This window comes from Pecten maximus, chromosome 3, assembly GCF_902652985.1.
Source record: "Pecten maximus chromosome 3, xPecMax1.1, whole genome shotgun sequence".
In the NCBI taxonomy this organism is placed as follows: domain Eukaryota; kingdom Metazoa; phylum Mollusca; class Bivalvia; order Pectinida; family Pectinidae; genus Pecten; species Pecten maximus.
In genome coordinates, this window is record NC_047017.1 from 43,011,616 (window position 1) to 43,028,012 (window position 16,397).

Below are 16,397 nucleotides of genomic sequence, written 5' to 3' on the forward strand. Positions count from 1 at the left end.
CTTATAATTTAAGACACTGACCATTTATTCTTATTTATCATGCAATCGTCATCAAAAATAAGCATTTTTGAGTGAAATGGTATCAACAATATCCCAAATACGTTCGCCTTTTAAGTCTTGTTTCACTTAGAAGTAGGTCAGTCGAAATGATGCAATATACAATATACATTATGTTCAGTATATTACATTTTGATCAAATAAATGGACACTCGTTCTTTTTGTTTCCGTTTGTGACTGTGAGAATAGAAAACTACTGATTTTTCTGATTTAAAACTACCGGAAAATGAACTTCGGCTTCATGAGTTACGAACACATGATGTTTTCACGTGACGTTAATTGTGAAGCGACGCCTAGCGGGAGAAAACATCAATACGACAGGTAAGTCAGTTTTTCATTTTGTAAATGTCTCGCGCGATATATTAAATTGTTTAATGAAGCAGTCCTAATTTTAACCAAACTCCCAGCGCTTCGATAGTAAGCCGGAAAAATAAATGGCTTCGAATGTAGGAATCATCTGGATCACCCGTCCGGATTTTTTAAGTGTATCTGGGGAGGAAAGTGCAAGAGTTGTACGTTAATAAATGTATATTCTACCATGTTTGCTATGTAACGCTAGTTTTGATTGGTTTAAAACCATGTATTATTTTCCAATAGCCCACGCTCGTGCCAATAATACACGGTCGTGAGTCACGGCTGTTACAATTTTAAATATCTAATATTCACCCATTTCATGAAAGGTTACTATAGCCGAGTGGGCTGATGGGTTAATTTTTCAATATATTTTTATCACGACGCGAGTTCGAATCCTAAGGAGGACCCCTCCCTTTTTTTTCTTTTTTTTTTATCCTTTTCAAAATCAATGCCATATGATAGATGTTCTTGATTATAGTACTGTATTGCCTGTATATTTCATTAACAAATAATGCAATACTCAAGAAATAAATTACAAGGTTTTCCCGGGGTTTGTTTGCCGTTTTTCTATTAGAAAGAGGTAGATCTCAGAACTAAACAGTACATGGTAGAATAGAAATAATCCACTTTGATTAGTGTATTGTTGCAGGATATACAACTCGGACTCGGATATTTTGCAATTTTAATTAATACGGCCTTCGTTATTAATTTAATTGCAAAATATCCCCGTCGTCGTTGTATATCCTGCAACAATACACGAATCGTCGTTAATTATTTCTTAAACAATCCAATAAACTGCACTAAGTATATTTCAGGTTTTCCAACAGTGAAATGTACCCTTTTAAAAAAGCTTTATTTATAAAATAGCTCCATCGTCCACACCGTTATATAACCTAAATTGAATCTACACTCTTTTCGGTTGTTTACAAATGCAACGTGACCAATTCACCAGAAAGCCAACACACACGTTCTGATATTCGAACAAACGTACTCACGTGACAAAAATATGTCAAAATTTTTTTCTCGGTCTGCATCTCAAGCATTTTCGTCTGTTTTGTTTTGTTTTGGGGTTTTTTTTTTTTTTTTTTTTTTTAAATATTCTTGGGTCATATTTTTAACGGATTAGTACCAAATCTTGAGTACCTGTGGAAAATTGTCTCCTCTTTCAGTATAAACTGAGCGATATACGCATAAGATAACGTTAGGTCTCTTACTGTACGTAGAATGACATACCCTTGAAACAATCAAATAAGATTCATACAAGCAAGACATTCATCACATGGAACCTACATTGCAATGCGCTTATGAAAAAAGAGTGCCGGCGCTCAGTAATTATTTTTCCTATTTTCTGATTTAAATTCCTCTGCACAACCATACAATATTTTGCCTAAATCCCCATTTTTATTTATATATAACCACTTTCAATATTATTCAAATCGTTGAAATAATTCGTCTTTTCCGTGCATTTATAAGAGGTTTTGTTGGTTGTCATCCCAGGAACCTACCTTTAGCTTATCAGAATAAGTTATATGAGGGTTTGAACAAATTGACCTCTATGACCTTGAATATGAAACAAGGTCATTTCTCTACACAGACTTTGTGGGACTCCATCCTAGGAACATACCAGCCAAATATCATTCTTCTGTGCCTTTTGGTTTATCAGACGTCGTTTAAATTTTTAACTCCCCTGTAACCTGAAATGGGAAGGTTCCTTATCCAAGGAACCTTTCGGCCAATCACGACTCTGGACCTCTTGGTTAATGAGAAGTAATATTGAAATGGAAAAGTTGACACCGGACGGACGAACTGACAACGGACATCGCACCATGGAAAAGGTTCTCTTGGCACTTTGGCCCAGGTGAGGTAAAAGGAGCTCCACTGAGCAAAATCTGGTGCTGTAGAAAAATGAAGGGTTTATTAAACTAGTGAGTTGAATAATGCAATCAACGTACTGTAAACGAATATAATTGTTTAATGCGAAAACAGTAACCTTTTTAGTTTAAAGATGATTAACGTTCTTTAAAAATTAACGTGAATCGTTCAGCGCCGTTTTGATGCGATTGTATACATGTTTCTGCAAGGTCCCAAATGAAATTGGAAGTATGCTGATCTATCTTGGGTGAATACAAATAAATGTCAGTTTTTTTTCCAGAAGATCTCATCAGTTATAATGCAGTCGGGACTCTGTAATCTTATTTATGCCAACTTCCAATATGCTTTAAATAAAGACTATAGTTCCATTGCTAGATAGGCCAATTCAACTTAGAATGCTGAAAATGGGTACACTTGACATGTATAAAAAATATTGAAAAGCCAAAACTAGAGCAGCTAATAAAGGCCTGAGTTAGGAATGTACCCTATTTAAATTCTAATAACTACTGAAGCCTGTATGGCGCTTCAAAATAAAAACGCGAGTCCTTTTGTTCAGGAATCATTTGATGTTAATAAATCTTTACGTGAGAAGGTATACTCCTGTTACAGTTACTGTTAACAATGTGATAAAGGAAAGCAATCAGCTAACAGGAAAAGAAAACTTCAAACCGGAACACATAGATTACACATGTCCATAGGACGACATAGGCCATATTGATCGTCACTGTCCAATATTGATCATCCAATCAAAACGCACTTGTATGCAGACGAGAACAAAAGTTTTGGTGTGTTGTAAGACTCGATAACTTTAACATATCTCGCTGTTAAAATTATTATATTAACACGCAAATTTGTGAAGCATTCCATATATTTTTTACACACATGCTTATCAAATTTGGAATGATTCGGAATGTATAAATAACAAGAAATATCAATATCAAATCGTGAATATCATTTAAGTATTTTTCCATTTGTTTTTAGATAATCCGGATTTCAGTTTCCCGGCTATTTCTTTTTACTTACGCCTACTATTATTGTGATCAGATTGTTGAGATTGTTGAATGCAAAAAAATAATAATCCAAACACTTCCATGTCATTTAAACCCCTCATCTTTTAGACATTACTCAGTTGTATACTTAAGAATAATGGTTAGGGTACATTCTCTTGAAAAACAGACAATTTCAGGTCAACTTAACTCCGTTTCTGTAGTTCGTCACCATCGAAAATTAGGTCGTGAATCGGGTATTTTGATAATCATTTTAAAATACTTCCAGGTAAAAGAAATCGAAACGTATTTTACATATGACCTGTATATACACCGACGAATACTATATTGGGTCCATTCTCTCGTAAAAATATCGATTTCATGTCCATTATCGGCCATTTCGGTAATTCAACTCTTGACGGAAATAGGGCCGCGAATCGCGAATGATTCAACAAATAAACCCCTAATACTTCACTTGTATCATGGTCTACCTATTTTTCCTTTGAAGTTGCGTGTACAATAGATCCCAATACCCAGTTAAGAGGCGGAGCACCAAAGGTATACAGCAACGTATGCAGTAATCATAAAAAAAAATCACAGAACCATTAGTTTCTTTCCGTAATTTTCAATTTTAATGAAACAAAAACTTCAAGGCATACAATCATTTCCAATTTGTCTATGCAAAAAGTCAAGGTTAGTTCTATTTAATGTAATTATTAAACTTCAGTGTCCTCATGTCAATCCGATCACTGAAAATTAAAGCTGATGGCTGTTTCCTCTATATACATACGATTCCCTGTTCACAAATTTAACACAACGCGTGACTAACAGTTGTCCAGTTCGCCGCATTTGTACAATAGTGTAAGTTGTGTGTAATTTCCTTTCACTGGCACCTATCACTTTCATTATGTTGTTTTGGTTTGTTTACACCGACGACCTGACTTCCATAACAAATGGGGGTTCCTCCGAGAGGTCTCCTGTATATACATCATTGTACATATCAAAGTACTCCGGAATACATCGGTCACCTGCAAGTCAGTGGGGGAAAACAAGTTATTACTAGATGTTATCCTATGATAAAGACATGGTAGGATGGGCTAACAAGTTGTCGTATTCGACATGGTTTAGAAAGGTTTTAAAAAAAAGTTCTCGAAATATCAGATATAACTCGCATCTCGAAAAAAACTAATATATTCTCATAGAATTCAAGTTTTTCAATGACAAAACATTATAGAAAAATGAATTTAATTGAAATCAAGTAACTTTTGAAATCATTTTATTAATCATTAAATCATAATCGATCTAGGTCAAATTGATTTAAATAAACTACATGTTCATGCTGAATCAATAGGGCCACAGCACAGGGACTCGTTTTGGGATTTTCGAGTACTGCATTTTTTATTCATTGATTACTCATTTTTTTAACGAGATTTCAGAATGTGTATGATTATTTGCTAAATATTTAGTGTCGTGCTAATCCCGACGTCCCTTTGTACCATCCAAATAGAAAATCTTTTAAAATCGGGTTTGAAGAATTATTTGATTTTCATCTACACCGTTATCTCATTTATTTAAGAAATAACTTACCTTCTTGGTTGTAATAATGTCTATTCTTGTTGGTAATTTGGTGTATTCCAGTCCTAAATATGTTTTGCATCCCTTCCCGTTAACTCCCGACAGGTGTCAGCGACATGTCGGAAATCCAATCAAAAACTTTCACTTCGTTTTCTATATCCTTGAATGCTTGAGATAACACAATGTCGTCAAAATCATCCCCTTGTAATAAAAGGAAATCCCTGTCCTTTAAACTGACCATGGAGCTAGCTGAAGGGGTTGACATCCTGCTGCTTACAAAGTCTGGTGCGCATTGAACTACATGTAACTGATATTGTTTTTGGCGGGAAATGTACTCCTAATTGATCGTTGATTGTTTTTGGCGGGGAATTCACTCAGAAACTTGAGACAATTCTGATTGGTTTTTAGAAGTTTAATGACAGCCGATTGACGGGCCATGATACAAGCCATTTATTGAATGTCCTAGACTCGTGTACACTTGATATTTCGGTGGGCGTTACTCGTTCGCTACGCGAACTCGTAACCGCCCACCGAAATATCTCGTGATACACTCGTCTAGTCATTCAATAACTATAACATATGATACAGTAGGGCATTGGAGAACATATTTTTGGACTATTCTCTGAAAAAAATGCAAACCATTTTCCCCCCTACATGTTTAGTATTTCCAAGTCCATTTCAGTAAATATCCCAACCGAAATCGACCAATCAAATTGATTCTACGTTGGATTTCAATAGTAAAATAGCAACCCCGTGCACTATAACAACAAGAAATTATAATTTGTGTTTGATTTATTGGCCGTTTCATCAAAGAAAAATGGTATTTGGAAACTGATGGCAACGTTACCCCTATGATCAGTCACCTGACCACAAATGTCACCTATAGTGTTACATAAGTAAAGGTGGCGGAAATTAAGGCGATGTTCAGAGATATAGTCTATAGAATATTTTGAAAATTTTAGCCATTTAATTTTTTGCAAATCCACATTTACTCCATTGGATATGGGGTCTAACCGCCAAACCCCTGTTTCCCTGCTACTATCTACATTGTAGGTAGCAGTGTACAGTAGAAATGCCCAATTCTGAAAAATAAGGCACATGTTTTAGATATGTAAACATAGCCAGTTAACCCTACATATTACCTCTAATAAAGTATATATATTTGTTATCTATACAACATAGGCAATTTTAATACAGCTCTGAATGATAAGTAAACTTATTTTTTCTATCCTTTCAGACCTGCGAATACCATAGTAACGACTTCAATAAACCTAAATAGAATGCAAAATATTATTTTTGACCAAAAAATGACACAATTCTCTACAATTTTTTTTTTCCTGAAACCTATTTGAAATTAGATATCTCTATCTCAAAGACAGAATTAATCTTCTTTTGAGATATGTTGTACATTAAGTTTTCCCCAATCTTACCTTCACTGTGATGGATCATATTTCGCTGTACCTGATGGTACAAATAACCCTATAAATAACAATACATACCCGATGGTACAAATAACCCTATAAATAACAATACATACCCGATGGTACAAATAACCCTATAAATAACAATACATACCCGATGGTACACATAACCCTATAAATAACAATACATACCTGATGGTACAAATAACCCTATAAATAACAATACATACCCGATGGTACACATAACCCTATAAATAATACATACCCGATGGTACACATAACCCTATAAATAATACATACCTGATGGTACAAATAACCCTATAAATAACAATACATACCCGATGGTACAAATAACCCTATAAATAACAATACATACCCGATGGTACAAATAACCCTATAAATAACAATACATACCCGATGGTACATATAACCCTATAAATAACAATACATACCTGATGGTACAAATAACCCTATAAACAATACATACCCGATGGTACATATAACCCTATAAATAACAATACATACCCGATGGTACAAATAACCCTATAAATAACAATACATACCCGATGGTACAAATAACCCTATAAATAACAATACATACCCGATGGTACAAATAACCCTATAAATAATAATACATACCCGATGGTACAAATGACCCTATAAATAACAATACATACCCGATGGTACAAATAACCCTATAAATAACAAGACATACCCGATGGTACAAATAACCCTATAAATAACAATACATACCCGATGGTACATATAACCCTATAAACAATACATACCCGATGGTACATATAACCCTATAAATAACAATACATACCCGATGGTACAAATAACCCTATCAATAACAATACATACCTGATGGTACAAATAACCCTATAAATAATAATACATACCCGATGGTACAAATAACCCTATAAATAACAATACATACCCGATGGTACAAATAACCCTATAAATAACAATACATACCCGATGGTACAAATAACCCTATAAATAACAATACATACCCGATGGTACAAATAACCCTATAAACAATACATACCCGATGGTACATATAACCCTATAAATAACAATACATACCCGATGGTACAAATAACCCTATAAATAACAATACATACCCGATGGTACAAATAACCCTATAAATAACAATACATACCCGATGGTACAAATAACCCTATAAATAACAATACATACCCGATGGTACACATAACCCTATAAATAACAATACATACCCGATGGTACATATAATCCTATAAATAACAATACATACCCGATGGTACAAATAACCCTATAAATAACAATACATACCCGATGGTACAAATAACCCTATAAATAACAATACATACCCGATGGTACAAATAACCCTATCAATAACAATACATACCCGATGGTACACATAACCCTATAAATAACAATACATACCCGATGGTACAAATAACCCTATAAATAACAATACATACCCGATGGTACAAATAACCCTATAAATAACAATACATACCCGATGGTACAAATAACCCTATAAATAACAATACATACCCGATGGTACAAATAACCCTATAAATAACAATACATACCCGATGGTACAAATAACCCTATAAATAACAATACATACCCGATGGTACAAATAACCCTATAAATAACAATACATACCCGATGGTACAAATAACCCTATAAATAACAATACATACCCGATGATACCATTTACTTTATTTTAATCTGATGGTACAAATAACATTGTTTTAACTTGCACAACTAAGAGCCAAGTAGAGTCTAGAGGGCTACCTGCCCCCTACCTTGTTTTCAAGTATATTAAGTATACAGTGTATAACTAACCTGTTGAATAAAAAACACAAGTCTTTTATAAAACTACATAAAAAACTTTATTTCATACACAATGATTGCCATGGATTGTCCATGCTGGCTCCGTTTTATATGTATCCAAGCCATACTTTAACAGAGTTCCATTACTGATCTAGAGCTGGCAACTCACACAGACATTGTACCTTATCCTTGAGGAGACACCATTGGGGCAGCTCAGCTATTAATATCAACTTATTCTTACAATCATTAGGGTTAGTTAAGGAGTTGATGGAGCACATACTGAACAAAACCGGGAACACAAAATAGCAGGCCACATTGGGGGGTCTTTGTCTGCTCTCCATGGAAACAAATTTTAATTACCGTTATAATAGGAAACAGATATAAAACAACACTTTTTAGTTTATACAATATTAGTTTTGTATCTATAAAAGATGCTGATCCAACACTCTTCCAACACCTTTCATATATTGAGTGAAGTGTGAAGACAGCAGAATATTTTCATAACTGATGTATGTATATTTTATTTATACCACATCCATGCTACAACTGGCGAAACAGGACCATTGACAAGAGCTGATAAGAAACTATGACATCAATTAATATTTAGGCTTGCTGAAGAAATAAAAGCATGGCCTCTCACACCAAAAAATATTACAATTTGAAATAAACTTTATGTTGCTTAAAGGCACTGAGGTAGACACAAATGCACATTCCATGACCGACAGGGTTGAGTCATCAACATGTGTTTGTATATTATGGTGGAATGTATAAGTTAACTCAGGCTGAAGCAACCTTGATCATATTTTTTCCAGTATTTTCTTACTTTCATTATATATTCAACCATAATATATACAAATTTTTGACTATTTCTTAAAAACAAAAATGATCTGTTAGTTAATCTAGTTCTGTTCTACCAACAATCTTGTGATCTGTATGTTTACACAATCTTCTATCGAGGTAGTATTTAACAGTACAAAAACACAAGCTAGCTGTAGTTGGTTATATAAGCAACAAGAAGTAAGGTGTCCAACTACCCAGCAATTAAATTTTTACAACTTTATTTCTTCGAATGCAAACGTTTTCTTTCCTTTTCCGAAAAAGTCCTTTGTTTTCACTGTCAGTTGAATAAGAGGTGGGGTAGTCAATCATAATGTAGTTATAGGAGATTGGCAAAGCTTTAGTTCTGACCCACATTGTAAGTTCTCGTTTAAAAAAATTACCTCATGTATGTACAGTACATATTTGAAACTCTATTTCTAACTTAATAATAAAAAGGCCATGTTAATACCAATAACATTCCTCAACATGTTACATTTAGGAGCCTAATGTAGACAAATCTTCCCACAGAATTTTTTTTTCCATTTCTTTGAGACAAAGTATGAAGGAAATGTGTGTTGGGAAGGGGGGGGGGGGCTTCATATAATGGTATATGTGCTACAGATCAGTGCATTAGTACTGGTAGTATGGTATCACCGGGCTCACACTAAAATCAACTATGATTGTGCACCTTTTTCATTCTGATCATTGCTCAAGTATAACCGGCAACAAGAGGCCCAGAGGGACTGAATCACTCACATGGCCAGGTAGGAATTACGGCAAAATTACTATTTCCAATTTTCATGTTGACCGTAATATGTTAGTGATGTGTTAGGCAATGGCATACAATATTTCTAACAGAGGGATATAATTCACTGCTGCATTGGAGGATTATAATTTAGGGTTTGGCATAGATGTAAACATGTTTGCAAAACCCATTACATGTGGTAATATGAAGTGTAATGTGAAGCATGTTGTTGATCCTATGTAGTAGTATATACATAGCGTACTTCATATATTACAATGGTGATCTTGAAAAAAAGGCCAAGGTCATTTGCATGCTGAATCATTTTAGCACTTAATCCTTCTTCCCTGCTGGAAAAATATTACACATATGGGTCTTCTAGAACTTGAAAAATAGAATCTTAAGTTTTTAACATATTTGAACCTGTGACCTTTAGAATAGGTCATGGTAATTGTGTGAAGTAATTTCATAACTCTTCATAGCAGGAACCTAGTGGCAAAAGATAAGTGCCCTTGATCTTTTAGAACTTGAGAAGAAGATTTGCAAATGGATTTTTAACTATTTGGCCCCTGTGACCTTAGAAATAGGTCAAGGTCATGTATATGAGGTAACTTTAATGTACTCTGCTATACGTACCACCGGACCAAATATCAGGTCTCAGTTGCTTAGCTTTCTAGAAGATAAAAATTGCAGAGTTAAAAGTGCACCATACCAAAAGCTAAATGGCACTTTGTGTGAACTAAAAATATAGCAAATGTTAATTAAATGTGTACAAGAGATTCCACTAGGAATTCATACTTTCGGGACTCAAAACAAAGATATGTAATACCTATCATTACTTCCCCTATACTGGTAGTTTCTTCAATGATTATATCTCATCTCCACACACCATCTGAGGTCATATGTGGACAGTATCATGATCGTATGATACTATTGTGTGTGGCATAACTCTAAAAATAGATGGAATTTGACACCAGGAATGAACTTGAACTGTAATACCTCATTCACGAAAAAAGTCACAAATGGATGGGGTATGGAAAATAATTAAGGAAAACCATTAATTATGCAAATTTGCAATGTGCAAAGGGCCATAACTCCAGCAAAAAATGGAATTTTGACAAAGGGTTCAAACTCGATCTTTAATCTAATATGACAAAACCATATACCAAGTAACATATTGATGTAGTAATCTGTAGTGGAAAAAAAAAAGAAAACTAAAGGGTGACTGACAACAATGTGTGACGACGGACAAAGTTATCCTGATTGACAAAGTGATCCTGATGGACAAAGTGATCCCTAAGTGTTCGCCATGCTTCACAAGCGACACAATAATTAACTAAAGAGGTATATTATTCTGATACATAAATTATGTAGCACAATTACTCTGGTTAATTATGGTGTAAAACCCAGTACGTGTGCAGGGCCATTGAGTTGTACTTGTTGAAATTAATAAACTAAAGTAATAATTGGAAGGGACATTTTTGTTTGTTAATTACATGTAGTTTGTTGGGTTTATTACCAATGAACAGCAAGGGCCATTTTGAGGTGGGTTCTCCTTGTAGTAAGGAAGGGATATGTACATAGGTCCAAAAACAGTCTACAGGTAAACCATAGCACCCTATCATATTAAGTTAGCACTTGTTTGAATAAAATACCAGAAACATCTATCTAAGTCATGCCAATCAGTGTACTCCAAGTGAATGTTTCCTTGTGATAAATACTGCCAATGACACATTCATGCCTCAATACAGGAGCCGGTATTTGTTGAAATGGTAACATACTGTTATGAGACAGATAAAGTGTCCATTACAATATTTACTGGTGAAAGATAGTCATCCTTATAAAATGACAGCTAGGTTTGAAGGATTAATGTTTAAATATGTCCCTTATTTACAGTCAGGTATAAGTAAAAACATTTGATTTGAAAAGAAATGCCAGCATTCCACTCCAATGAATACCATTTAAAACTACTGTATCTTTAATATATATCCTTTCACTGAGTAAAAGGAACAACACATTGTAAATTGTTGATTATCGCGGTATACTAACCATTAGATATACAAGTATTTACACAAACATACATGTCAATTTATACCATACATCCACTACACTTAACCATTCACAAAAATAATATTGTAAAACAATAATAACATGTTTGTGACTCCCGCGTCACATCCAGACATTAGTATAGAGCACATAACGTCCTAAAAATCACTGGTACACACACACCATCCTAAAAATCACTGGTAGACACACAGCATCCTAAAATGACCGGTATCTATATAGCACAGTAGATTAGATGTGAATCTGTATTGTTAGTTATGAAGGACTTCTCCACCAGAAATATGTCCTGTGACCAGGACCTCCATTACTCACACTCATGGTGTCAGAACTGAAGTATCCTATTTAAAGCTATCATTTCTCTTACCTTATCTTCAATAACTTACATATTTATTCATTAAAGAGTAAATAAATCACAAAGAAGTTTCTTATAATAGATGCAATCAAAATCATACAATCTAATAAAAAAAAAATTTTCTGGATTTTTCAGTGCTGTAAATTAGCAAAATTTGGAAATTCTTAAACTTTTGAAACACTGAAAATTACTGTTTCATTATACATGAAACCCTGTCATTCAAAATGTCATTTAACTTGTTTTGATTTAAAGATCTATAAAGCTGTCATAATTATTAATTTCTTTTCACGTTCACATTATTGATTACAGGATGATTTTACTAGGCTCAGGTGAAATACCTTGTGGCCAAAAGGAAATAGTCGTTTTTGGCATATATTGAAAAAATGACAAAAAAGGCACAACAGTTTACAAGTTAATCAAAATAAGCAGTTTACATTAACAGATGACTATGGACACAAAATTCCCCAAATATAACTTAACAAGAAACAAACAATCATGTTTCATCATTTCCCTAAACCATCCTGGATTTTAGCAAGTTACCTGCAGACATTGCTAAAGTCCAGGTTGTATTGGAATGAGTCCATTGGCACCAGAACCTGTGTATTGAGACCACCTTTACACCTAAATATCACAGGTAACAACTCCATGCACATAACTAAGGTTCATATCATTTTATACAAGCAATTACAGTAAAAAATTATCATTTCGTAACCTTAATATTTAGCAATTACTTTTTACCTTCATTTTACATAAAAAGAGGCATTGTCAGCACACCTGATAATATTGATTTTATTTATTATTTTTACTGGGACGAATTCCATTGATAAATTTCTTTACTAGAAAAATGCCTGCAAGTCTTCCTAGTTTTCTGGGAGCTCTCTAATCAATGTATTTTATCATTTTTTTTTTTTTTATCTTTTGATGGATACCTCTAAAGAATACCTCTATTGTTCACCTGCATAGATACTTATTGTCCCATGAGAGGAATATTTTCATTCTCTTTTGTGATGCAATCAAAAATTATTTCTGGGAATATAGTGTGCACAATGATGATGTTGCTCCTATATTTTCTATGAAGGATGCAGCCTTACATTCCATCATTGTGCTAAGTGACAAGTTCATTACAGAGAACAGAGGAGTGAGCTTTCTGGGGCAAAACATATGGAGTAGTCAACAGGAAATACCATTCTGTGGTAACTAATTTCAATTTCAAAACCCATTTATGACAGTACATATTCAATCTTTTTCAGATTTAAATTATCATTTGATTCAAACTGTAATGTATTGTTTCACCACACATCAAAACATTTCTTCAGTGCCTGACACAGATTGGCTAAGATAACTTCCAAAGCTGCGGCTACTAGTGCCATGGTAGGAGAACTGTTCGAAGTATGGAAGCTCGCCCTCCTCTTGTATGGACAGCAGTTGTCGTGAGCTCTGTGACAGTTCACCCTGACCGTGACGAGGTGGGGTCAGGGACATTGGCTCCCTCGCAAACTCATCTGGGATATACTTTGTGTCACAGGTACTCTTCACATCTGGCTTCCAGGGAGGTGTAATCTGTTGACAGAGAGTAAGTATGGAGATCAAAATAGCATTAAACACTTTACAGGAAATCAAAAAATATTAAAAAAAAAAAAAAAAAGTGTTGTTACAGGACAGGGCAATGTCTTTATGGGACAGTATACCTACAGGACAGGACAATGTCTTTATAGGACAGTTTACCTACAGGACAGGACAATGTCTTTATGGGACAGTACAGTTTACCTACAGGACGGGCCAATGTCTTACATAACAGGACAATGTCTTTATAGGACAGTTTACCTACAGGACAGGACAATGTCTTTATAGGACAGTTTACCTACAGGACAGGACAATGTCTTTATAAGACAGTTTACCTACAGGACAGGACAATGTCTTTATGGGACAGTACAGTTTACCTACAGGACAGGACAATGTCTTTATAGAACAGTTTACCTACAGGACAGGACAATGTCTTTATGGGACAGTACAGTTTACCTACAGGACGGGCCAATGTCTTACATAACAGGACAATGTCTTTATAGGACAGTTTACCTACAGGACAGGACAATGTCTTTATAGGACAGTTTACCTACAGGACAGGACAATGTCTTTATAGGACAGTTTACCTACAGGACAGGACAATGTCTTTATAAGACAGTTTACCTACAGGACAGGACAATGTCTTTATGGGACAGTACAGTTTACCTACAGGACAGGACAATGTCTTTATAGGACAGTTTACCTACAGGACAGGACAATGTCTTTATGGGACAGTACAGTTTACCTACAGGACGGGCCAATGTCTTTCATAACAGGACAATGCCTTTATAGGACAGTTTACCTACAGGACAGGACAATGTCTTTATGGGACAGTATACCTACAGGACAGGAAAATGTCTTTATAGGACAGTATTCTTCAGATGTCAGGAAAATCTATATTTATAACAACAGTATACAGTTCCTGTCTCTTCAGACCCTAATTTATTCTATTTCATACAGGAGAAAAAAATCTCTTTTCAATGCAATGGACAATTAAATCTTACATCTGACATGTCGTCACCGAGGTGTACAGTATTTATCTCCTCAAGAGTAAAATCTGTCCTTATGTGTCTTTAACAGAAGTACAGTCTGTTTTAGTTATGTTGCTCGATTATTTTTCTTTCCCAAGCGAATTAGGAAAAGTATGAATAGATGTCCTAACAGGGCAGTAAAATTTGTATAGTAGCAGCAGTAAAACCTGTAATGTTGGACATTAACATTGGTATGCTGTTAGATCTGTGTACTAATTATATAATGGAACAGTAATTTAAATATATTTTAGACAGTAAATTTTATATATTCAGGACAGCAACTTGTGTATATTAAATTTTATATATTTTGGACAGTAAATGTGTATATTTAGGACAGTAATTTGTGTATATTTAGGAGTTACTTGTGTGTATTTAGAACAGTTCCTTGTGTATTTTTAGGACAGTAATGTGTATATTTAGGACAGTGGTTTGTGTATATTTAGGACAGTTACTTGTGTATATTTATGACAGTGATTTGAGTATATTTAGGACAGTGATTTGTGTATATTTAGAACAGTAATTTGTGTGTATTTATGACAGCTACTTGTGTATATTTAGGACAGTTACTTGTGTATATTTAGGACAGTAATTTGTGTATATTTATGAGTTACTTGTGTATATTTAGGACAGTTAGTTGTGTATATTTAGGACAGTGATTTGTGTGTATTTATGACAGCTACTTGTGCATATTTAGGATAGTTACTTGTGTATATTTAGGACTGATTTGTGTATATTTAGGACAGTTACTTGTGTATATTTAGGACAGTTACTTGTGTATATTTAGGACAGTAATTTGTGTGTATTTATGACAGTAATTTGTGTATATTTAGGACAGTAACTTGTGTATATTTAGGACAGTAACTTGTGTATATTTAGGACAGTAACTTGTGTATATTTAGGACAGTAACTTGTGTATATTTAGGACAGTAACTTGTGTATACTTAGTACAGTAACTTGTGTATATTTAGGACAGTTACTTGTGTACATAAGGACAGTTACTTGTGTACATAAGGACAGTTACTTGTGTATATTTAGGACAGTAACTTGTGTACATAAGGACAGTTACTTGTGTATATTTAGGCAGTTACTTGTGTATATTTAGGACAGTTACTTGTGTTTATTTATGACAGTAATTTGTGTATATTTATGACAGTAATTTGTGTATATTTAGGACAGTTACTTGTGTATATTTAGGACAGTTACTTGTGTATATTTAGGACAGTAACTTGTGTTTATTTAGGACAGTTACTTGTGTATATTTAGGACAGTAACTTGTGTACATAAGGACAGTTACTTGTGTATATTTAGGCAGTTACTTGTGTATATTTAGGCAGTTACTTGTGTATATTTAGGACAGTTACTTGTGTTTATTTAGGACAGTTACTTGTGTATATTTAGGACAGTAACTTGTGTATATTTAGGACAGTAACTTGTGTATATTTAGGACAGTAACTTGTGTATACTTAGTACAGTAACTTGTGTATATTTAGGACAGTTACTTGTGTACATAAGGACAGTTACTTGTGTATATTTAGGACAGTTACTTGTGTATATTTAGGACAGTAACTTGTGTTTATTTAGGACAGTTACTTGTGTATATTTAGGACAGTAACTTGTGTACATAAGGACAGTTACTTGTGTATATTTAGGCAGTTACTTGTGTATATTTAGGACAGTTACTTGTGTTTATTTAGGACAGTTACTTGTGTATATTTAGGACAGTTACTTGTG

The 16,397-nt window shown here is 34.1% G+C and overlaps 1 protein-coding gene across 1 annotated transcript in view; it reads right to left on the reverse strand.

Moving 5' to 3' along the window:
• Window positions 1–8,135: 8,135 nt before the first annotated feature.
• The window catches only part of LOC117324271 (RAC-beta serine/threonine-protein kinase-like), a 57,836-nt gene continuing 49,574 nt past the window's right edge, over window positions 8,136–16,397 (reverse strand). Inside the window, exon 11 of the mRNA XM_033880054.1 lies at window positions 8,136–13,632. Coding sequence (XP_033735945.1) covers window positions 13,372–13,632 — 261 coding nt within the window. The 3' untranslated portion in view covers window positions 8,136–13,371. The remainder of the gene's footprint in view (window positions 13,633–16,397) is intronic.